Consider the following 25,396-nt stretch of genomic DNA (forward strand, 5'->3'; position numbering starts at 1 on the left):
ATATAATTTCTGGATGTCAGGCATTTGAATGTGAACCTAAAAGAGTTGACTGAAAGATGTTCCTTGCTTCTGTGATAAAAAATGAGCCTATTCCTGAGAAAGGAAGGTCATAACTGAAAGGGCAAGGGCCCAGCACTAAGGTCACCGAAAGACCCTGAGAAAGCAAGAATCATGATAAAAGGAACACAGGGAATCCAAAAGAATTTATTTGTATGGACAAAAGCCTCAGGAAAAGCACAACAGCAGGGTTATATGCCTTTTATATATCCATTGGAACAAATGCAACTTTGAAGTTGCCAATACCAAAAGAGGGAGTAAGAAAAAGAACTTTGCCATGGAGCCCAGCTTAGGTAGAGTGGGGAAAAAGCAGCCAGAGGAAAGACTACCAGCATTTCATAATAGTTTATATTGGGCCTTTCAAAAATCACATTGCTTTACAGTGCTGATGTTGAACTACTGTAGTGTGTTAATGAGCCCTTCCTAGTCCACAGGTTCTATTTATAGTTAGCAACACAGTGGTGGCAAATATTGTGATAGTTTTATTGTCTATATTTACATAACATGTCATGAAGTGAGTCAAGGCAATAAAATATGAATATTTAAGTCCAATTTTAAAGTCACATTGTATGTGCAATTAAACCTTATTTCTGCAAGCAACATTCCACGTACCCAGTCATAGTGATACCACGCATGTTAACTAATGGAACAGAACAGAATAGTATGCTATCAGTATCTTGACACCATCAGTAAATAAAACATATACAGTACATGTTGGGGATTACTGCTAGATACCACAGTTAAGGAAAATGGGAAATATATGACAAAGAGTTCCATTGCCCAGGAGCAACACAGTCTTTTCCGCTAATAACTAATTTGAGTAGCTGAAAGAAAACAGGGCCATCCAAATGTAAGAGATAAACTTCTGCATACTTCAGAACATAAGAAGAGCTTCCTGGATCAGTCCAACATTCTGTGCCAACCAGATACCTGTGAGAAACTTGCAAGCAGGATCTGATCACAAGAGCAAGATTTTAAAGGTGAACTAGACCTGCTTAAGCCCCTGACAATCTATAGCAAGTATTCTGGAATAAGACCTAGAATTGGAGTGATGCCTTTCCCATCTCTGTCTCTGTATACCACAACAATAGAAGACCTTGGCAGAAGGTTACATTTTGAGATAATACTTCTTATTTCATCATTTCCCTTGTGCTTGGCATCAATGATAAGTCCAACATTTTCAAAATACCTATGTAATCACTTAGCTTAATTTACCTTGAAATGTCCCAATTTAAATATTTTCAAAGAATAATTATGAACCTGATGAAACAAAACAAATTCCTTCCAGTAGCACCTTAAAGACCAACTAAGTCAGTTCTTGGTATGAGCTTTCGTGTGCATGCACACTTCTTCAGATACACTGAAACAGAAGTTTCCAGACCCTTCTATATAATGTTCCAAAAGGAAAAACAAAACATTTACCACTCTCAACTGGAGCTACTGAAAAAACAGAAAAACAAGAAACTTTCTAACCTTTCCAACCTACAGGCTACAAATCAAAACAAGATCAACAATATTGTCAATCTCTCACAGCAAGCACTCAGCCCAGCTGAGGAATCAGTCCTTTCACGTGGACTGTCATTCTGCCCTGCCAAATCCCCACACATGATCCAGTTCTGCGGGGACTTGGAAGCATTTTTCCGCCGTTTACGCCTGAAGGAGTATTTTCAACACACACAACAACAAGACAAAGCAGAACAAGCAACAACTTCACAACACAACACCTCCCAACCCACTGGAGAACAACAACCACCCTCCCAACAGAACACTGACCACCAACTACCACCGAAAAAGTGTTACACAAAAAGGGACTCCACATGGACCCCTCCTGATGGACGCAATACCACACTGGACTTGTACATTGACTGCTTCCGCCACAGAATCCAAACAGATGTGACCAGAAAACACCATCGCTTACAACAAAATCTAAACCATGCTGAAAGGAGAGCCATAGATAATCTCAGAAACAACCCAGACATTATAATTAAAGAAGCGGACAAAGGTGGAGCTGTCGTCATCATGAACAAAACTGACTACATTCAGGAGGCTCACAGACAACTTTCCAATACCGCCTTTTACATAAAATTGGACTCAGACCCCACACAAGAATACAAAAAAGAACTGAACAAGATTGTTAAGGAGCTACCCCCACACATCCAAGAACAGATCCTCACTAACACACCAACAGAACCTCGACCAGGAACTTTCTATCTTCTACCTAAAATACACAAACCAGGAAATCCAGGACGCCCCATCATTTCAGGTATTGGCACTATTACAGTGGGTGTCTCCGGTTATATGGACTCTGTTCTGAAACCATATGCCATCAGTGCTCCCAGCTATGTACGTGACACCACAGATTTTCTGAGGAAAATACAATCTTTAAATAATCTTCCCAACAATACTATACTAGCTACTATGGATGTGGAATCTCTGTATACCAACATCCCACACAACGATGGTTTACAAGCTATAAGGAACACCATTTCAGATAAAACCACAGTGGACTTTGCCACCAAACTCTGCCAATTTGTCCTTACCCACAACAACTTCAAATTCGGTGATGACCTGTTCCTTCAGATCGGCGGCACAGCAATGGGCACCCGCATGGCCCCACAGTATGCCAACATCTTCATGGCAGATTTAGAACAACGTTTCCTAAACTCCTACCCACTCAAACCTCTCTTGTACCTGCGATACATTGACGATATTTTTATCATCTGGACACATGGTCAACAGACCCTGGACACCTTCCACCAGAAATTCAATGATTTTCACCCCACAATCAACCTAACAATGAATCAATCTATGCAAGAAATACATTTTTTGGACACTACTATTAAAATACAGGATGGGCACATAGACACCACCTTATACCGTAAACCAACTGACCGACAAACATATCTACATGCCTCTAGCTACCATCCCAAACATACCAAACAGTCCATTGTATATAGCCAGGCACTACGTTACAGCCGCATCTGTTCCAATTCTACAGACAGAGACTCTCACCTAAGAGATCTACAGCAAACCGTTTTAGAACTAAAATACCCAACAGATGAAGTTAGACAACAGATCAACAGAGCCAGACTGATACCCAGAGAGAACTTGCTGCAAGACAGACCCAAAAAAGAAAATAACAGAACACCTCTAGTCATCACATACAGCTCCCAAGTTAAAACAGTACAACGCATCATCAGAGATCTACAACCTCTCCTGGACAATGACAGTTCTCTTTCTCAAGCTCTGGGAGGAAGACCTTTCATTGCCTACAGACAGCCACCCAGTCTTAAACAACTCCTAACCCACAATAATGCTACAACCAGACCTAACACGGACACTGGCACCAGAGCCTGCAATAAACCCAGATGCCAACTTTGCTGCCACATACACCCGGACAACACCATTACTGGCCCCAACAACATCACACATACCATCTCGGGACTATTTAATTGCTCATCATCTAACATTGTGTATGCCATAAAATGCCAACAGTGTCCTTCAGCTCTCTATATTGGACAAACAGGCCAGACCTTACGCCAAAGAATAAACGGACATAAATCGGACATCAGGAATCACAAGACAGAGAAACCAGTAGGAGAACATTTCAATCTCCCAGGACATTCTATACAAGATCTCAAAATAGCTGTTTTACTACAAAGGAATTTCAGAAATAGACTGGAAAGAGAAGCTGCTGAATTACAACTTATCACCAAACTCAAAACCATGGAAAAACCTGGTCTGAACAAAGACCTTGGATTCTTATCTCATTATACATGACAAAGCCATTTTTCACCTTTTCACCCCTTGCTTTTTCCTGTAAGACCTATTGCAGTCGTTAAGAGTCGTCAACAGGCTCATCACAGCTATCTGCCAATCACCCATTCCCACCACCCTTCTGAGTAATACCCCTCCCCACCTTCTCACTATATAGAAGGGTCTGGAAACTTCTGTTTCAGTGTATCTGAAGAAGTGTGCATGCACACGAAAGCTCATACCAAGAACTGACTTAGTTGGTCTTTAAGGTGCTACTGGAAGGAATTTGTTTTGTTTTGACTATGGCAGACCAACACGGCTACCTATCTGTAACTGGAACTATGAACCTGATGAGTAAAAGTATTACTTTGTGGTGCTCATGCAGTTATTTAAGGGCTGCAGTTGTTTGCTTACTCAAGGCTAGAAAGAGAATTTGTGTTGAGTTCTGAAAGTTACAGGCTTTAGCACTTTCTAGATGAAAGCATAAGCAGGTGTTGATAGTGAACTTAATACATGGTCCATTTTCATCCCCCCCAACCAACCCCCATATATTTGCTCTCTATTTTATATTTAAAGAAAGACATATTATTATTTCAGTGTGATCTGCGGCTCTGTGATCTGTGGGTGTGGGGCATAATCTCATGTTCTGTTTTACCATATTGAAGACAGACAAGGTGAGATGTGGGAGATCCATGATAAGATCTCTCAAAGTTTCCTCCCATGCTGTTTCCTCACTTGAAGTACCATATGCACACCACTGCTTTCCCCAAAAGGGTTTGAGCCTTTGGCAGCATTGCAACTGAACCCTTACAAAGGCCTGAGAGGTTTGCAAGTATTCTATGTGAACATTTGCAAAGTGTCTGCCATCTTCTCCTCTTGCCCCAAGGCCCAGAAATTTATAGGTCAAGAGAAGATAGCTGTAGTGTGCAATCTCGGGCTCCATTAGTGCATCTTTTCCCACCAGGAACTGGAAACAGAAATCCCAGAATTCTCAGCAGGATACAGGTGGTTCACATATCACAAATGATGTCCCCCTCGCCCACCCCTGAAATTATCAGACTTGTAGTCGTGGTTACAGTTGCCAGCAGGAAAAGGCACTCTATCAGGGCTTGAATCACCAGCTGCTGCCCTCACCTTCTCCTGCCCAAAGTAAGTCTTACATCTTGGACAAGTGGGATGTGGTGGCTCAGTGCTTCTGGCACCTCTAGATCAATAATCATGTCAGCCCTTCTGCAGAAAAGAAAGCCAGGTACTTGTATTGTCCCTGTAACAAAATTATTGTATTTTGATTATAGTTTGTATTTAAGAAGAACGTTCTAGATTTTATAAATACTTTTGTAATCTGTAAATGAAATATGTGTATGTTTTATATGTAATTGTCCAGCAATCACTTTCAGCAAAGTACGGGAATACATTTATCACTGGCTACTTCATGTAATCAGTGGAAATTACCCTGGAACAGTGTCACAGAAGCTTATTATTATTATTATTATTATTATTATTATTATTATTATTATTTTCACACTCCACTCATCTGTCTGGGTTTCCCCAAACACTCTGGGCAGCTTACAGCAACATTATATGATATGCCATTTTTTGTTGGATGCCTTATTTTCAACAGCTGCTCATCAAATAGATGACACTACAGCCATGTGTATTTCATGGCCATAGCTGGTTGTTTTGACACCAAAACATTGCTGTCAGGATCATGGTTTGGGCAGTCTTGGTAGACTGTAAGGCACGGGTTTCATTCTAAAACTAAGGATCAAAAGTTAGAGCTCTAAGCGTCATGGAATCATAAATAGTAATAGACACAGGAAGAGATTAGGAACATCATCAGTTCAGTACGAAAGTCAATAGAGATGCAGAATAGGAATAGAGCTGCTCTGTTAATTAGGAGAAATGTGTGACAAATAGTACGTCTTAAAAACGTACCAAACAGAGTGTACAGTCTTCCTGATACACTACAATCTTCAAATGAAGTAGGTGTGTATGTAATATTGCTGTTTGCAGAACTGTGACATGCAAGGAAACCAGGCCTAGATTGATTTTACGCTCTGTGGATGACTTTGCAGTAGGCAGTGAACTGTTTTTAATGTTACAGAGACAGATGTTGTCTATGCAGTAGATGTATACTGTAGCTGGTAAAAAAAAGTAACTCTCGTTAGCCATATAGATTTTTGCAGTCCTTACAAAATTCCATTTGTGTGACTTGAGGTAATAAAGCACAACTTCAAACTTTGAAACCTTTATAGAAGATTTGCCACTCTCTGAAGTCTAGGAAGTACAAACATTTTATTCTCTGTGTATGTGCAAGACAGTCTGCATTATATTTGAAAACAGAATGACAATAATAACAATATTTAGGCACAAACACCAAAGTTCACAGTTGAATGGTACCTTTTTTAAGGATCAGCCAAAGTGAGCTTTTGAATTTTCCAGAACTCTCCGTCAGGCAAGATACTTCACAATGACGGTTGGTGCGACAAGGAAAAACAAATACAAAAATTGGGCTAGATGTTCTGATCCTGAGACCAGTTTGTAGGCTCACTTCCTAGATGGAGGCTGCATGGTGAGTGAGCCCCTCCAAGGCCCTACATATAACTAGTTACACACTTAGGATTCTGTGATAAAGAAGCAAAGGCTGCTTTCCTCATTGTTTCGGAAAATTTGGCTTGTAACCCAGATCAGTCATGAAAATGAAACAACCAGGTTCCTCGGCAGGCAGAGGGGAAAAGAGAAACATGGCAGTCTTTATCAGTGGTTAGTTTTGGAATATAAAAGAGTCAATTAAAGGCAAATAATGGAGTATTACCTAGTGGATGGCAGGAGCACAACCCTTAAATTGCAAAATCAATTTCCAGGTGTTAGAAGATTATCTCCCTCTATTTGTAGATTCCACCCACCCTGAACAGCTAGAATCATAGTTCTTCAGGGCACATAATGAGTAAAGGTAGCTCTGTTGATCCATAACAAGAAAGAAAAATGCCGAATTCCACAGATGTGTAATACCATTAATAGAACCTACCGAAAGTCACAGGAATGTGCAAAGCATCCGAGTTCTCCAGAACTCTTAAGCAGGCAAGTGCTTCAAAAACAGCTATTGCATTGATTTTAAGATTTTGGAATCAAATTTGACATTTCTGCCCCCCTCTTGTCTAATCAAACAGATGTGCTGAATATAGTGTCCCACAGTTAGGAGTTAATGGGTAAATAGGGAAACCATTACTCCATCTGTAGGACTATTCCAAACAAACAAAACCCTAAAATTCAAACAGAATTGCAACTTTAGCTTGTTTTAATTTATCATATGTCATTATGCTAAAATGCAAAAAAATGTAAACTGTTTTGCAGCTTACTCTGTTATCGTGTTATATACTTTTGCCAGGTATGAGGAAATTACAGAGCAGCAATATCATTTTATTCTCAACACTTCTACAAATATTTTATTTCTTTTAAAAAAATTGACTAAGATGAAGCTTAAGTGAACCATTTTTACTGGCATTGGGAGTCAAATAGGATCTACCATTATTTAGGTAGTTGAAGGAGTTCTCTCATTACTCTGCATCCAATAACGGGACCAGCATTGTGTGTAATTTGACATCCAGGTAGAAGAAGGACAGGATCTTGTGCTATCATGTCATTTGGTAATAAAGTAGATTCCTGTATCAGATCCTGAATAATTTCTGTATTGATGTTCACTTTTTGTCCCAAATTAGTCACTTTTTGTCCCAAGTTAGTCACTTTTTGTCCCAAGTTATCAATTTTAGTAGTCATAACATCTGTCTTCTTGTGGAGTTGTTCCAACGAGTGACTTATCTTGCATAATGCAATCACTAAAGCTTCTTCTGTCGACATTCTCAAATAGTCCAAGGTCAATCCCTGATTCTCACAGTCTCTTATCTTGCAACTGGTTCCCCCAGCTCAGCTCTTATAACAGTTTCAAAGGCTCCCTCTAGAGGGAAACAGTTTCTATTTGTGTCAATCCTTTTAAGCACAGTTCAAACAGTAAATATAGTTTTAATTTTCAGTTACTTTTCCTCCTTTTTAAATGCAGAAGAGGACAATGGAAACAATATATTTCTCTTATTTAGCTAACTGTCAAGATACGTTCTATGCACAGCCAATGAACTTCAAAACGTCAATCTTACTGGCAGCCCCTTTCCAGGTTCAGAGCGGTGGTGATTTAATTTTCATCACTCTCTCCTGCAGGCTTGCGCGATCCAAAATTTCCCCCGTCTTCTCCTGCTTCCAAGGGGGGTTTAATAGTTTTAATCGATGGAAGTTTAATCCTTTGCGGAAGACTTTCCAAGACCTTAGCTTGCAGCGTCTTTGCTTCAATCTATTTACAAAAGGGGAAGGCGGACTTCCTGTTTGAAACCTTCCCGTTTCGGTGCCAAATTAAGACATTTATAGATCCAATTTTCCGTTCTACTCATGGGTAGTTGTTTAAAATCGAATTGTCCACAGGAAAAAGTCAGCACTCTCCGGCAACAGCAATGCGGCTTCACTCCGTAATAGAAGCAATCAATTCGAAGCACCGCGCCGCTCACCCCACGTCGCTCCGGATCCCCGAAACCGGGTCTCCCCGTGAGTAGGGGAGGCGCAAAAGGTACCAGCCGAATCCCAGGTTCACAGGCTTCTCCCGCCTGTGATTTTTAGTTGGTCTCTGCCTTCGCCGTGGTGGCCAGACCCTGTTTCCACGGAGTAAATTCCTCCCAATCAGAGGAATTCCGCCATTGCCAGAGGCGCTAACCCGGAAGTCTCAATTGGTTCCATTACTTTCACTAGGTCTGCTCTGCATAACATTTAGCTGAATGCCGCTCTAGAAACAATCTTAGTTCCTGAAGCTGCTTCCCTATTTACCACTTTTTAAAAAATCAAATATCAAAATGAAAAGCATACAGGGAAAGTGCTATACTTCTACAGAAATGGCTGAGAACAACAGTGGATGAATAGAATTCACTCGTGCACTGCAGTATTCAAGTATCATATACATATGAAGCTCACTGAATAATCTTGGGCCAGTCTGAGTCTTTCAGCCTAACCTGCCTTGCAGTACTATTGGGTGGATAGAATGGAGACTGGGAGAATCATGTTGAAATGGAGATGGGGAGAACTTCTTGTTAACTCACAGCTTTATCTAAAGGTTGTATCTCATTACATTGTTCATGAATTAACTGCAGTTTTCATTTGATAAATTTACCACACCTCCCTGTGCTTACAACACACACAATCACTTAAAACGAACATTTATGAGCAATGTGCAGAGTGTAAACTTAAGGATTCAGTGTAAAGTGCTACCGTACTGATCCTGTCATTTGGTGGATGCCTGGCAAGGGTCCAATTTTCATATGCAGTTCCATCACTTGTCAGCCGTTTGCATTTCTTTGTATTCACCATGAATGGAACAATCCTAAGGCACAGGAGTGCCATACATAGCACTACATCTAATTTCAGTAATATACAATTAATTTTAAAATAATATAAATTATTTTAAAATATTAATATATAAATTAGTACATAGTTGACCTCTTAGGGTGAAATATATTGTTATGCTTTGTTTTGTTTTTAAAAAGCAATACTTGCATGTTGTAATAATCATGAAACATTTTGGTATTCCTTTTTTTTAAGTTGAAAAGAGTAATATGCAACTATTTTAATGAGCCACAGAAGTTTGAAATACATTCCTCTTTCCTAATCAACATTTCAGGTAGTTTCTGGTGTGCCTGATAATACATTCTTTTACATTGCGCAGTACCATAACAGAAAGGCACTTTCGAATATTCTTCTGCAAATAGGAAATTGTATCTATCTTGAGCAAGTAACACATAGGGGGGAGCTCTCTGGCCATATTAAAAACCATTTTCCATACAGTCTCCTTTGATTGACTACTAAAAATGGTCTTACTAGGAATTAAAGATACATGTCTATTACCTAGACTAGCTTTGTAATGGATGGTAAGCCTCTACTGGTATCCAGAGATAAGAAGCATCTGTTTGCAGTGTTTGGGCTTGTGCCAGAAATGAGATCATGATTCTTAGAGCAGAGTTGAAATAGGTACCACATATTTTTGTTAACTCAAATTTATGCAAGGCTGGCATCACCCAGCAGAGCAAAAACTGCACGATGGGCAGCCTCAGCACAATCTGTTGATGGAACATTAAATCCAGTTATGCAGAACATCACAGAATTGTTTTTTATTTCCAAGGCATTTAGTTCCAGTGAAGATGACTGCTTGCCTTCATTAAAAAAAAAAAAAATGCTTGCTACATAAGATTATGTGATAGTAAGTTTTGACTAGATTAATTCACAAATAGGGGAGATAATGCTACTTCAAGAAATGCTATAATTACCTGGCATATATATTTATGTACATGATATATGGATGCACTAGGGATGACCACTTTTCTGCTCTTGAGGAACATGGCAACCTGTAGGTTAAATGCCCTATTCAGTGTATGAAGAATAAAGTTTCTCAGCTAATTCAAATATTCCAAGATACTGTTGCATCTAACATAAAACACTGCTATAGGAAAATACATACATAATGTATCTTACACATGTATTGAGGCATTTTGTCTGCTAGTTGTTTCTTGTTTGCTAATGTGTTTTTAAAAGATGTTAAAACTAGAAAATAAAATGGATGAAGAAACCCCAAGTTCCACATGTTCTAAGTGGAGGGATTTTTGTGTGTTTTTTGGCTTTAAAAAGAAATCACTTGAAATTTACTCATAGTATTCAGCTGTGTTTTGTTTAAAGGGTAATTACAGGTGAATTTCATTAGACTTTGAATGTGATGTGGTGCTTAAAGTGCTGGAATTTGTAGGGACCACAACACTATTTCACAGCCTCTGTGCACATTTGGATTTTTATGTGCTCACACCAGCATCTTCATTATATCTTATTAATAAACTCTATAATATATGCATTTGACAATGGAAGCAAAAAAGGAACATGAGCTGGTAAGTCTTTCAATTCTCACAAGAAAACCAAGGTATTACTTTGTTTGATGACAATTAATCAACTAAGAGGAAGATGCAGAAGACAAGCCAGCAGGAAGCAAGGGCCGCGGAAGCCCTAAAATTTCTGTCCCAAAAGACAGGCAGCATGCTTCTTCAGTTTCTTATCGTTTCTTTAAGTTTAGTAGTTGAAGAGGTTTTTGCATTTATCTTTGCAGCTGAATGAGTTCAATTTCACTCAGATTAGTGTAGAAATTTCTGAACAGCAGGTTAATCCTTCCTGCCTTCATGGGCAACTGAGCAAACAGACCCATATCAGTGTGGCCAAGTGTAAAATTGTAATTCCAGAGATTAATGTTGTCTTTCCTGTTTGCATTGAACTTGACCTCCATGTCTCTTTTATTTGATTTTATGTTTCGTTTTTGTTTTGTTTTTTGTTAACAGCTTCTGTCCAGGGCCCCTGGGAGAGGGCAATATCGCCAAACAAAGTGCCCTACTACATCAAGTAAGTATCAAACTATTATGATTAAATGCTTGGGGCTGTCAACTAATTATCTTAGCTTGCCTTGAAACAACTGTGAGGATTCTACTCTTTTTGGAGCCTACTGGTTCATACTGGATGTTTCAAGTGTAGCCTCCACTTCCATCGATAGCATAGAAAAAGATTTACATATAACAAAGAATTCTGAGGATTCATTGGGGTTAAAAGACAGTATAATCACCAATATACATTTGAAATGCAATTTTAAAAAGTTCAGAATTCAAGAAGAATGATATTGTGTATTGGTCCTTTCTTTGACTGTATATGTCTGTTCAGCTACCATTGCTTTAAACATCTTGCACCTTATTTTGCTGCTTGATAATAGGAAAGAAAATCAGTATTAAAAGATACAGCTCCTAAAATCTACCCTAGACTGAATTTTGCAAGGGGGTGGAGTTTGGGGTGAAATCAAAATACCCTCGCCCCCAAAGAGGCAGATTCCAGCTCTTTCAAAAATTATTTACACGTTGGCATAGCTAACTGGTAGTACTTTCAGTTAGGGATCAAAGCATGCAAAGTAGCCTCTTTTTCTGTTCAAAATTAAACATTTCAAGTGATAGTTGAATAGATCATAAGAGTGTTGGCTTCAGTGTGATATGCATTATATAGTTCTCTCACTGGTTGGACAACTCATCCATGAAAAGAGTACCAGAGAATGGGACAATTTCCTGTGACACACATTTAATTTTTATAGTCTATTCAACTATCACTTTTACAAGCTTTTTGATTTGTGTAGAAAGATCACTTTTTAATTCACCTATTTATTGCATTTGGGATCTCACAAAAAGGACTTCTCTGTAGTTTTTACTTCGTTGCCAACATGGGTAGAAAGCGCTTAATAATGCAGTCACCCTACTTTTTATAATTTATCTCATCTTATATTAGAATTCAATATATTGACGTGTTAAATGTGTACAATTAAGTATTTATTAATTTGCGAATTTTTCAGTGCAAATCATTTTTATCATGTGCAGCAGCATTTTGCATTAATCTTTTGTTGTGCCCACACATCTTGCATAACTCAAGACCATTAGCTGTTGTTTGAAAATACGGGAAATTTACATCTTAAGCTGTTGTCCAGCCTTTATATTGCTCCTGCTCTATGTCTGATTTCATAATAGAAATTATTTCTTTGCTATTGGTCTTTAAATTCTCAAAGGAGTTACCGTACATTTCTTGCCTGTTCAGAAAGCAAACATTATATCTGAACATTTTCTGAATTTGGACATGATTTTCTGCTGCAAAGCAACATAAATTGTTGATACTGAACATAAGAGCATATGTTGGGAGATGTCTTTCTTGCATATTTGATTGTCCATGTGTGCTTTTCTCATTTTCTTCATGATGCTTGGAATTTTGGATTTTTTTTTTACCCAACTCATCAGTTCTACATTTTCAGTGACAGATCACTTTATGAGTTCATAAATCAGAAAATAGTTGCTTCAAAAGCGTAAACAACATCCTCTTTGGTGTCTCAATGCTAGGCAACATCAAGCCACTTGGTTTTGACAGTTACAGCATCATATTTATCTAGTTGATTAATTAACAGCATCCAACAGTCATTAAAGTTTCTGCATTGTGGTTAAACTATTGCAATTTGCAGGAGGAAGAAAATAGAAACACAACACTAGCCGGGATTAAAGAGGCCACAACTTTATTAAAGGAATGTGGCGTGTCTATTAAGTCCAGCCAAGGGATTGATTATAACTCTTTCTGTTGCAAGCCCTGAGGAGATTGGCCTAGGCAGTCAAGCAAGCTAACCACCTGGCACAACTTTACTCTCCATCCACTCCCTTGTGGGGAGAAGTAGATTTACCACTGGTGCCTCCACAACCCCTGATGGTTGTACCGTGCCTTTATTACCAAACATCCCTACTTGTGGGCCACTCAGCCTTGAGTGCAGTTTAATTGTGGCTTTGCCATAGAAGCAGATCAGCTGTTGTATGCCATAGTGATGCCTACTTGTCATGTTCCTTTTAACAAATACCACACCATTTGTGAAGCATTATCTGCTTAGGATGGTGTTTAGGAGTTCTTACTAGAATCTCCCAAAAAATACCTTAAACAGAGAGTGCTTCCGTTATCATGTTACTATGTTGTCTGCATTGGTATCTTAGGGACTATTATTGCTGCCAGCTTCAATAAGGTGAGGCAGAAAACAAATAGAGATGTAGGCTTAACCCATTCACTTTCGTCATTTCCCAACTTTGTTAGTAAGCATATGACGCTTTCTGTTTGGATCTGAAATGTATTGCTTTTTTTCTTACCATAGTGTGAATTCATATTTCTGCCATCTCTGTGGTTAACAAGCAAGTTAGGTATGGACCAATCAGTCTATTTGTCAGTTTATTTGTTTGGTCCATGTCACTGGCACATGTGTTAAAACATCAATCTGTTCTTCCCTGTTTATGCTTTAAGCTGTGAATTAAAAAAATAAATCCACTCAGAAATTATAATTTCATTAGATATCAAAGTAAATATCTTCTAAACATATATCTTTAAATATAACAGGTTTAAATGCATTTCAATACCTAAGCCAAGAACTGAATTGTAACATTCAGAGAATAACAACAGCCATTATATCACTAAGTTCCCATCTGCTTATTAGTCCAGGAGGTGCAGATCAAGTCTGAAGGCCAACCTAAGGTTCCCCAAAGTACAAAAAGTACTTAGGAAAAATTCCCTAAAGGGGAAAGCCCCCAACCACCCCCATTAAAATTCAGTGGCACACAATATTGATAGATTTAGTGGGAAATAACCAACAACCAGGTTTGAGAGGGAATGGAATCAGGTAACTGTCAAGGGAAGTAGAAAGACATAGAGCTAAATAAGGTACAAGGAGAACCAATTTATTGTCTGGACAGATCGTTTCCAGGAGAGGAGGAATGGGACTATAGCAGGCATAGGCAAACTCCCGCCCTCCAGATGTTTGGGACTACAATTCCCATCATCCCTAGCTAACAGGACCAGTGGTCAGGGATGATGGGAATTGTGGTCCCAAACATCTGGAGGGCGGGAGTTTGCCTATGCCTCGACTATAGGATCCCTCCATAATTTCTTTTGACAAGCCAGGTTCAACAGGCCTCTTCCTTAACTGTCCTCTATCAGCAGCTGTTCTGTAATGCTATAGAAGTGAGAGAGATGAGGATACATAATTTCATGTTAAGAAACAACCATCTTTTAGTAGCCATTCCATCAGGTTTTTGTGCAGGGAGAGACATGACTGCAGGGCCCCTCCATTGGCTATGACATTTCCCCCCGTTCCTACTTTTATAAGCCTACCCCATCCCTCAATATATTGCAATAATATGCTCAGATATATATGGAAGCCAGCCCAAAACCTAAACCCTTTGTTGTTATATAGCTTAGCAGGCAAATGTATAGGTTGAAAAGAAGAAAGACATCCTTATTTCCTTCACCCTTCCATAAAATGCACCACATGGCAAAAAGCCTGAAAAGAACATCAAGGGTCCTACCCCAGGCTGATAGGATCTCTGAACAAGAGGACTTTTACTGAGTGCTGTTATCACTTGCTGCCTCCGAAAAATAAAAATGCGAACATCATACAACCTGTTAAAATGGTTTCTTCCGCTCTTGCCATGTGGTAGTATATTGCCTACAAAATTCTTATGACAATTGCAGGATTATCATCTTTTTCAGCTGTTGCAATCTGCAAGGACTGTGTTCAACTTTTATGAAGCTATTCCCATATGGATTGGCCAAATAAATCAAGCAGATACCCTTTGCTTCTTTTCCTAATGATTTTTTTTAAAAAAAAAATGCTTGCCTTGCATTATAAAAGTTGCATTTGATTACAATGTCTGCTTGGACACCCAGGAAATGCCTGCCTGGTAAATAAGGTAAATAATGAACTACAGGACATAGTATCAAGAGAAACTAAACAATATATCATAGGTGTTTAGCTATACGTACTGTACAGAAAAAAATGCCAACTATTATTTTTTTCCTATCAGATCTTCCTTTGCTTTGCTTTCCTTGCAGCTCCCCAATCTAGTCTTTTTGTCACCTTCAACATCTTATACTTCCTAGATCACATATTATCTTTAGTGCATAATTTACAAATAATCCCATTTCCCCCTAAGGCTAATACACTACATAGGTTTGCATCAGTTCAAAGTCCTGTGGAAAGAAGCATATACGGTAAGCAGAGTAGGCTTCTGACACTCTTTTATTTTAGCCAAGCCTTAATTTGTGCATCTGTTCATAGAATAGTTGATAGTGTCCCTGAACCAGTGTAGAGTACATTTCCTTCACCACTAAATAATTACAGAGGCTTCACACTTCAGGGATTAAGAGTAAGCATTTCCAGGTGTGAGTGCCATACTTCTGGATAGGGCTGTGGCCTGACAACTTATTTTCCGTACATTTACTGTTTAGTACCACATGTGCACACTCCTGCAACTATTCAAGCATCCCTAAAAGCAGGAGGCATTTTCAGTTTTTTAAAATATACATATTCAGAGCCATGCATCAACTCCTCGGCTCACCCTTCTCTGCAGCACTTTCTTCTTGTTGTTCAGGCTCCCAGAGAGTGGAGAAATCAGAGGCAGCTCTGGATTTCTTTGGCCACCCCTTCCATTTCTGTGCCTTGCAGCTGGGCTCCTGGGTCACTTCCAGTTTCCTGTAGCCTATCAATGGTATGGCCCTCATCTCGCATGGCCATTCTCTCCTCTCCATGGAGGCATCTCAGCCACTCTGCTTCATCTGATTCAACTGCTGGCACTGGCACCCACTTTTTTGCTGCTTCCCTCTCTTAAGCTGCTCAAGGAGTGTTGCTGTTCTTCCCACCATTTCAACTCAGGAACACCTCGCTCACAGGCCCTCCTCCAGGAAACACAAATCCCACTGTTGACACCAGCGTTGCACGCCACCCCAATCTCTGATTGGTGCAACATTCCAGGGGTTCCAGGTGCTTAATCAAGGTCCATGTTTCCTTTTGGAAATGAGGCACAATGGAAACTGTGGTGTTTTTAGGATATGTGGTTTATGTACACATAGCTCAGTTGGTTATAGTGTGGTGCTGAAAACACCAAGGTTGCAGGTTTGATCCTCATAAGAGACACCTGCATATTCTTGCATTGCAGGGGATTGGACTAGATGATCCTCAGCATGTCTTCCAATTCTATGGTTCTGATTACAACCTGAGCCTACGATGGAGGGGTTCAAAGCATCAACACCCCAAAAGGAACTTGTTTCTCCCGAAATCACAGCTTTATTTTCAAACAGAAATCAAACACCATACTCTGCCTGCTGCTTTGCTTCTTGGTCACATAATTCCAAACTCTCTACTCTGGCTTTAATCTATTGAGGGAGAGGGTCCCGCCCATTTGCTGCCTCACACCGTCCCTTTGATCCTTTGTTCTGTTTATAGCCCATCACCTAGGCAATCACATCAACACAGAAGGCTAGCCTGGCTTAATTAGCTTTTAACACTTGTAATATCCAAGGATTAGACATTTCTAGCACACTTTCTAACACCCCAAGCCTTAATTAAATTTACTTGCTGAATCTGAGGATTATAGTGGTCTGGCACCCCACAAACGCATAACACATACATAGGCAAACTCGGCCCTCCAGATGTTTTGAGACTACAGTTTCTATCATCCCTGACCACTGGTCCTGTTAGCTAGGGATGATGGGAATTGTAGTCCCAAAACATCTGGAGGGCCAAGTTTGCCTATGCCTGGCATAACACTATATTGATTGCACTTTACCAGTCAAACCTTTCACCGCGCACCTCGAGTAGCACTGTGATGCCATGTTTGCAATATTTAAGTAGGGAAGCTACATTTCCCACTGAAGGCAGAATAACTAACCATGAGCCATCTGTTGATGTTTCTGTTAAATGTGTGCCATTTGATAGTTTCCTGTTGCTTAAGACTGAAACTTAATTTTAAAATCCTTAACTATTTATCTAGTAGTACAAACAGGCAGAGGCGGAGCTAGCTGCTCCAGCACCCGGAGCAGTGCACATGCTGTGCACCCGGGGTAGGGCTAGCCGCCTGCGGGGGCAAGGCAAGCACCCCAAGGGGGCACCACCCATAGCAAGCGGCCCAGGGGGCGGCGCAGTGATGTCACCTCCCCAAATGACACCTGGGGCAGACCACACCCACCGCACCCCTCTTCCTCCGCCAGTGGAAACAGGTCCCAGGACTGAGGTCTTCCTCAAATGAAGCCTTGCAACCTATGCTCCTTGACATGGTATCACGAGTTTCTCTCTTTGTACTAATCTCTGACTTCATCCTTCTTCAATTATATCTAACTCAGTAACAATACTTGCCTTTGGCTCTTCATGCTGTGCATGTTCTTCCAACTGGACATGGTGGGGAGGAGGGAGAATCTGCACAGAAACCGTGCAGTATGAAATTATTTTTCTTTCCAGTACTTTTCTCTAAATTATTTCCCTCATAACCTTTTTTGTTGTTGTTCGTATTCAAATTATAGCAGTTGAGTGACTTTGGCCTCCTGGGGGAAATAACACCAGATGGATATTCATGAGCATGGCTGTGTCTCTTTGATAGGGATCCATATGTAACTTTCCATACAAATTAAGCCTTGTGATGATAACATTGTAAAAAAAAAAAGTAAACACAAATTCCCACTAACTCTGCTAACCTACTCATAGATTTCCAATCATGTTCTCTAGCTTTCTGTTGAGCACCAACAACTTTGCATATAACCATTTGTTTTTATTTTGGCATTCTCTCTTTCTATTCTACCTCTATTTTATTGTCTTTTATTGACACAGAGATTGTGCTCAGTATTACTAAAAGCATGTTTACAACAACATCTTAATTAATTTTCAGTATGCTTCCCAGAGGTGAAAAAGGTACTCAAGTTTGCCACTCACATCCATAGCATGCACTTGAAGCACATTTAAATCACATGGCTATAGTATCTTGTTAACTGTATTTTGTTAAAGGTGCTAGGAATTGTAGCTCTGTGGTATGTAAACTACAGTTTCCAAGATTCTTTGGGGGAAGCTGTATGCTTTAAATGTGCTTTAAACATATGTTGTGGATGGGCCATAGAAGACTGTCTTGTAGAATTTCATATTTAGAAATCAGCAGTAATGAGCAACCTTTTGAAAGCTCCCCTCAGATTGCCCAAATCCACCTCCTCCCCTCCTAAAACCTGGAATAATTCAGTTAATTTTTCTGTGCCAATCCAAGTGCTCTGAAAAACTACACACACACACACACACACACACACACACACACACACACACTAGCAGAGGCTTGACAGCCATATGTCAGGAGTGCTCTGATGGTGTTTCCTGCTTGGCAGGGGGTTGGACTCGATGGCCCTTGTGGTCTCTTCCAACTCTATGATTCTATGATTCTACTGTTTTAGAAAGCTGGAGCCTCTTTTCTTCCAGGTGTATTGTTCTATTAGTTTGTATGGGGTTGGGAAGATAAGGAGGCACTCATGAAAAAAACACCCATATCAAGTCAAAGTCTCAACAACTTCATCTGAAGCATGTTTCCAAGCATATTGTACATGTTGAAAAATCTAGTCTTATGAGCAACAGCTCTATTACATTAGTGTGAGGTCCTGAGCATACTATATACCTTTTGAACATTAACTACACTGAAAACTGTGCTTGAAAAATGAGAGAAACAACTATTTTTAAAACCTTGTCTTGTAAACCCCTTGCCCTTAAACATTTCTTTCCAAAGATTTCTTATTTCAATTACATTCAGAAGTGGACTTTGCATGATTTTCCAGAAAAGCAAAAAACTGATTAATCATAGACATTGCAGTTAGCTAACCTGTATATTTGAAGCATATTGAATACTGAAGTTCTAAAGTTATTTCTTATAAGACAGACTACAGCAGGGGTCAGCAACCTAAGGCCCATGGGCCACAAGCAGCCCATGGGGATTGTTTAACCAGCTTACGAGCCACCCCCAACCGAGCCACCCACTCGGTGAGTCCCCACGCGCTACGCTAAACCGGTGTAGCGTGGCGCGGGGACTTGCTTCCGTGGCACCAGAAATTGAGTCTGCGCAGACGCCGGAAATCGCATCTGCACAGACACTGGAAATCTCTCTCTCTCTCTCTCTCTCTCTCTCTCTCTCACACACACACACACACACACACACACACACACACACAATCTGGCCCCCAGAGGGATCTTCGCTGGAGTGAACCGGCCCAGGCGAGGTAAACCTTGCCGACCCCTGGACTACAGCAACATGTTGCAGCATATCCCTAGACTCTTTTTCTTTCCCTATTGGACAACATATTACTAAAGGAGGAGGAGGAGGAGGAGGAGTAGTTTGGATTTGATATCCCGCCTTTCACTCCCTTTAAGGAGTCTCAAAGTGGCTAACATTCTCCTTTCCCTTCCTCCCCCACAACAAACACTCTGTGAGGTGAGTGGGGCTGAGAGACTTCAGAGAAGTGTGACTGGCCCAAGGTCACCCAGCAGCTGCATGTGGAGGAGCGGAGACGCAAACCCGGTTCCCCAGATTACGAGACTACTGCTCTTAACCACTACACCACACTGGCTCTCAGACTCAGACTGGAACTACCTGTCAGCTCTGAACCTGAATATTTTACTGTTATATAGCTTAGAGAAGGAGCAGGGGCACTAACTTGGGCCCCAGGTTATAGGTGCCCAGCGTGTGTGACATCACATGCCCTGCAGCCTCAGAACCTGACTTTCTGTGGCACCAGAAGTCAGGTTCCAAGGTCTCATAGGGCCTCGCTAGGTGTTGCGTTGGGAGCCCCCCAATTTTTGTTGTGGGGGCTCAGGCCCCCAGGGCTCCCTAGAGATGGTGCCCCTGAGAAGGAGTATAGTATAAGCTTCAGGATACACTGCAGGGAACTCTCAGTCTCTCCCTGTTGATTTTCTCCCTACTGACATTTTCAATATGAACACTCTACCATAGACTTAACTGATAGTCTTGTCTAATCTACCTGCCTTTCAGTTCCTTGAGACACACACTCCCATGGTGGAATGAAAACTGCCCATAGTTATCAATGCAGAATTAAAGGACTATAGTGTAGCTGTGAATGGATAGCAGCATGCCCTCCTACATCAAGCAAAGGGTGGCTATAAAGATACAAATTCATTTATTTGCCATTTAGTATGAATGCAGAAGTTTCTTCTCCAGATAGTGAGCTTTTAATTTACAAACTTATATAGTTCTGCATGCTTTGGGGCTCCCTGAGTATGAAGAAAACAGTACCTATTTTTTAGATATTTGTTTTGTTTCCAAAATGATATTCCAATTCTAAACGATTAGGAGTTTAAATTATTAATATTCATTAAAATGAAATGTGCTAGCTTAAGTTAACTGCTGTCTCAGATAGGCAATGATATGTCAGTATTTGTAGGCAGGAAAAATGGTAGAAATGTTTTTTTAATAATTATAAAATCAATTGAACAATTTAAGATCTGCCTTGAACTCTACGGCGAAATAGAGCAGCAATTGGGCAGACTATTAGTTTCTAGAGATGTGGAAGTGATCTTGTCCTTCTAATTGTGTGAGATAAATATTCTTCTACCAGTAAAGACCAGCTAGTTTCTCAAGGGTATTCTAGCCTTTAAAATCTACCTGTTAAGACTTGAATGAAGTCCTCAGCAACTCAACACTGTGCTTCTAAACTCTGGTATGCACCATTGTCACGCTTGTGTTATTGGCATCTGTCGGGTCATGTCTTTTAGACAAACATTTAGACAAACATTATTTATTTTCAAGTGTCCACATCCTTTCTGAAAATAAATAAAGCTCTGGTCCCTCCATTTATGCTACTGACGAATACACTACACATTGATCTGACCAGCTTCAGCATTTCAAATACTTTGCTAACTTGCTTGGCAAATTTCAATTTAGTATTTATTGTGCTTACAAAAAACTATGCTATAAAACTATACAAAACCCCAGAGTCCAGCTGTTTCAGTGTGGTATTCTGAGGCAGGCCTTTCTTCATGAGATGCAACAAGTGGCCTGTTTTTGTGATGCCTGTGTTGTTGTTTTATAGAGTTTATCAGTTTGGTGAGAAATCACTGTCTAAGTTCAGAAGAGTAAAAGGCAAAGCTGTTGAAGCAGTTGGTATCCCCTAGCCATGCAGTACCCGATTCTTGCACAGCTCTCTTGAAATATTGATTGATTTAGGTCTATGCCACATTGAAGACAAAACAAACGGGCGTGATGTTTTTGACAAGGATGGGAAACATGCTACCCATAGTGCTGCATCAGAATCTTGGACTTGCATGAAGTCTAAGGGGGTTGGGAGGCAAAAGTAAAGGCAGGTTGTACAATAGTAGTGGCCATGGCATGGGAGCAAGAAAGGCTGGGCACAGAATGGGAAAGTGGTAGTTTAAAACAATAGCAGAAGTTTGAGTATAGCAGGGTTGGAGGGAACTGACATGAGCTTTTTGGTGTTAGTTTCTCTGTTTGTACCTATCTCTGATGTTTCTTCTTGTTAAAACTAGTCTGTTTTTAAAAACAATCTCTCAGTGTCCATCCGTGCATTACTTAAACCTCTGCTTTTGTTTTAAATCTTAATTTTCCTCTCAGTTTTTCTTCATCACTGCTTTATTCAAACTCCTCCTGTTGTTGAAAACTACCATTTCCCACTCAGTTTCCTCCATCCTTTCTTTACTCAAACTTCTGTCATTGTTTTAAACTACCACTTTCTGCCTCTCATTTTTCCTCCTTTCCTCTATTATTTCTCATATGGTTTGTTTAGGACACCCACATTATATTTTATCTAATTTTATTCCAGGGGACAGTTTGTCTTAACCTCCTAGCCCCTTTTAGCAGAATCTTGAATTGGTGGGGATTTATTTCATGGACTAATAACTGATGTTTAACATGTGGCAGTGCACTCATTTAAGTCAGCATAGCTCATTAGCTGCAGTCTTAACTTTACAGATTTATACTAAGTATTTGGTCCCTTGATTTCTGCTCCAGTGTGCCATTCAAGGCCAAGGCCATTGATACTTATGGAATTATCCACAATATGTTTTGACCTTGCTTTTTTACTGTCCAGTAGGTATAGTATATCTCCCGAGCAATTGACCTTATTTAATGGTAAAAAGGATAAAATACATTTCAAGCGTAGTAATCACTTTGACAAATGTATAGTGATGGAAACTGACAACAACCATAAAAATGTTAAGTAACTTTAAGCACTGTAGACTAAAATGATAATGGACTAATTCTTTTGCACTGTTGGCATTTACTGTAAGCAGTGTTAAGTTACTACTCTTGCATATATTTGTATGCTACGTGACTTCCATTTCACATTTGCTCAATTTACTAATAAGCTGGTAAACATGAATCTAAGGCTCAATCTAGCTTGTAAAAATTGGGTTATATTAATTCTGCTTCATGCACCATTATTTAGAAATTACAGTCAGTCTAAGTGCAAGATTGCAGAAGGGGAAACAAATGAAAAATATTCAGTGTAATTAAACCAAAGGAATGAACATTAATTTTAACCTAATTATATCCAGCTATTTATCATTTGTTTTCCTTTGGCTTGTGTGAAATATCACAGAACAGTAAAAGTATTCCATCATGTAATTAATTTATGAAGTACCGAAACATAATACAATCTTAATGTTTCCAAACATATCAGGGGTACCTAATGTCACACAGTTTGCACACACATTTCAGTGAAAATTGTTTATGCAATTCATTTAACTACAGTTTGTTTCAGTGTAGTGTTATTGCTGGTGCTATATGTAGTTATATGCCACCCCAGCCTCCAAGCAGTGTGAGATTCCAGGGGTTCCTGGTGCTCACCCAGGGTTCAGGGATCCTATTGGAAATGTGGCACAGCTGAGACTGTGGTGTCCTTATGACATATTGTTTATTTGCACCTATATACAACCTGAGCCTACAGTGGAGAAGTTCACAGCATCAGCACCCCAAAAGGGTCTTGTTTCTCCCATAGCCACAGCCTTGGTTTCAAACAGAAATCAAACATATCTCTCTCTCTCTCTCTCTCTCTCTCTCTCTCTCTCTCTCTCTCTCTCTCTGATTTTCCAGACTCAGCCTTTCCCCCCTAGGTCACACCGCGGTGAACACTCAGTTCTGCCTTGTCTTCTAACTAGCTCAGAGCTGGAGGAGGGGCCCCACTCATTTGCTGTCTGGCACTGAGCCCTCTCATCTTGGCTTTCTTAATGACCCATAACCTTTCCTTTCTTTCCTTAATGGTTCATCTCCCAGGCAATTACCTCACCAGGAAACTGGCCTGACTTATATTTTAACTCATGCTGAATCCAGGAGTTCAGTGTCTGACACCCAGTTTAACATTCAAAGCCTTGATTAAATTATAACACTTGCTAGGTCCAGAGATTATAGTGGTCTGGCACCCACAAACTCATAACATTATGTTCATTTGACTAATTAAATATTTTAAAATACAATATAATCAAAATGGAAAACATTACCATGATTCAAATGTCCTTATTTCAGTATAAGTAAACTGACATATATAAAATGTTGCTTTGTTTTATACAATTCATGCTAAATTGTTATTTAAAATATAGTATAAAAACTTATAGTATAATTTCTCAGTAGCTATTCATAGATGTATAAGGAAATGCCCATACAAATAAAACAATTTTCAAAGAAGGGAAGAAAAATACAACAATGGGAAGGAGAGGAAGGTGGGTTGTGGTGTGTCAGACAGACATTATAGAAGAAGTCAGTGTAGGCTACAGTTACATCTGTTGGGCACTATACTGACAACTATAGAGCATAAGTCTCAAAAAAAGTTATTAGGTGTACAGTTAAATCATACAGTGGAATCTATTCTTGAGTCTATATTTGAACAATAGGGGTTTGTATTTGAATCTTATACTTGGATTCCTTCATCTTGAAATCATTAGAAAAACTGGAGTGAAGAGTAGTCGGGAAGAGCTATCTCTATTTTTCTATGTTTAAATCTCAGTTATAAAGTTAGTTATCAAAATACATATTTCAAACAGCATGTGGAAGGAAGGATCTGGAAAGAAGGAAAGTCCCTTTGGTTTAAAGACTGTTTTGATTTACAGCAACAATCCCCACATTATTCTTAAAGGTTGATATTCATGCCAGTATGGTTCCAAAGCTTTGCTCATCACTTGCCAGAAAGATTACAGGAACCAGTTTCTAGGTGTGTATGTTTTTAAATGGGGATTTACCTTTATAATTTTATTCAATTGCTATACGGTCATATGAAATCAGGTGGAAAGACCTTGCACCAGTTGAGCTCCTGCTATACAAAGATTCCTCTGTGCAGTGTGTATATATAGTGCATTAAAGTAATCTGTCTTGGAAGCAGTGGTGGAGGAAGGGGCTTGGGCGCCTGGGGCGGCGCGCCCAGGGGCCAGGCAAGCTGCCCATAGGGACAGGGCACACCGCAGGGGCTCCAGAGTCTGCCTGCCTCCTCCCACAGCCGCTTTACAGCTCAGGCGGAGGCAGCAGGCGGACCAATTGGGCAGAGCGGAGCCTGCACGCGCTCAAGCCACCATGTCTCTCCCAGGAGAGGTGCATGGCTCGGGCGCACTGCAGACCCTGTGGTGAGTGCCGCCCGGCATTTTGTCACCCCTCAGTGGTGACACCCGGGGTGGGCTGCACCTACCACACCCCCTTCCTCTGCCCCTACTTGGAAGTTACCACAACATAGATAACTGAGTCTAGGCCACCTCTGTTTCAGGTAGGGTTGCAGCTTGTAGAGGATCACTCTATGCAGGTAAACAGCATTCTGTGTCACAGGAGCAACTTGCACTTCCAGTGAACAATTTTTGCTTCCATATTATTATACCTGAGTGCTTACTGGCTATAAATGGAATGAACAAGGAATTTTAAACCAGTGAGACAGAGATTATCCAGCTAGCAGTAATCAATTTACTTACTAGATAAGGAGTTGATTTTATGAGGCTTATTACAATCTTATAAACAATGTGAAGCTTTGGTAATAATCCGTATGCCACATATTTGTACTGATTTAAAATACTCATCAGATACACATTATATTGGTAAAATTGAATTAGATGTTTAAAAGTGTTATGAAAAGAACTTCTGTCTAAGTTTCTTTGAGTAAACGAAGT

General features: G+C 40.0%; 1 protein-coding gene across 11 annotated transcripts in view; it reads left to right on the top strand.

The window, feature by feature from the left end:
* Positions 1-25,396, top strand: part of DMD (dystrophin) — a 1,009,769-nt gene that overhangs the window by 880,763 nt on the left and 103,610 nt on the right. For all 11 annotated transcript variants that reach the window (XM_081858834.1, XM_081858841.1, XM_081858836.1 and 8 more), the window contains one exon: positions 11,220-11,280. In XM_081858834.1, coding sequence (XP_081714960.1) covers positions 11,220-11,280 — 61 coding nt within the window. The remainder of the gene's footprint in view (positions 1-11,219; positions 11,281-25,396) is intronic.

The sequence above is a fragment of the Podarcis erhardii genome, assembly GCF_964252035.2.
Source record: "Podarcis erhardii genome assembly, chromosome: 4".
Taxonomy (NCBI): Eukaryota; Metazoa; Chordata; class Lepidosauria; order Squamata; family Lacertidae; genus Podarcis; species Podarcis erhardii.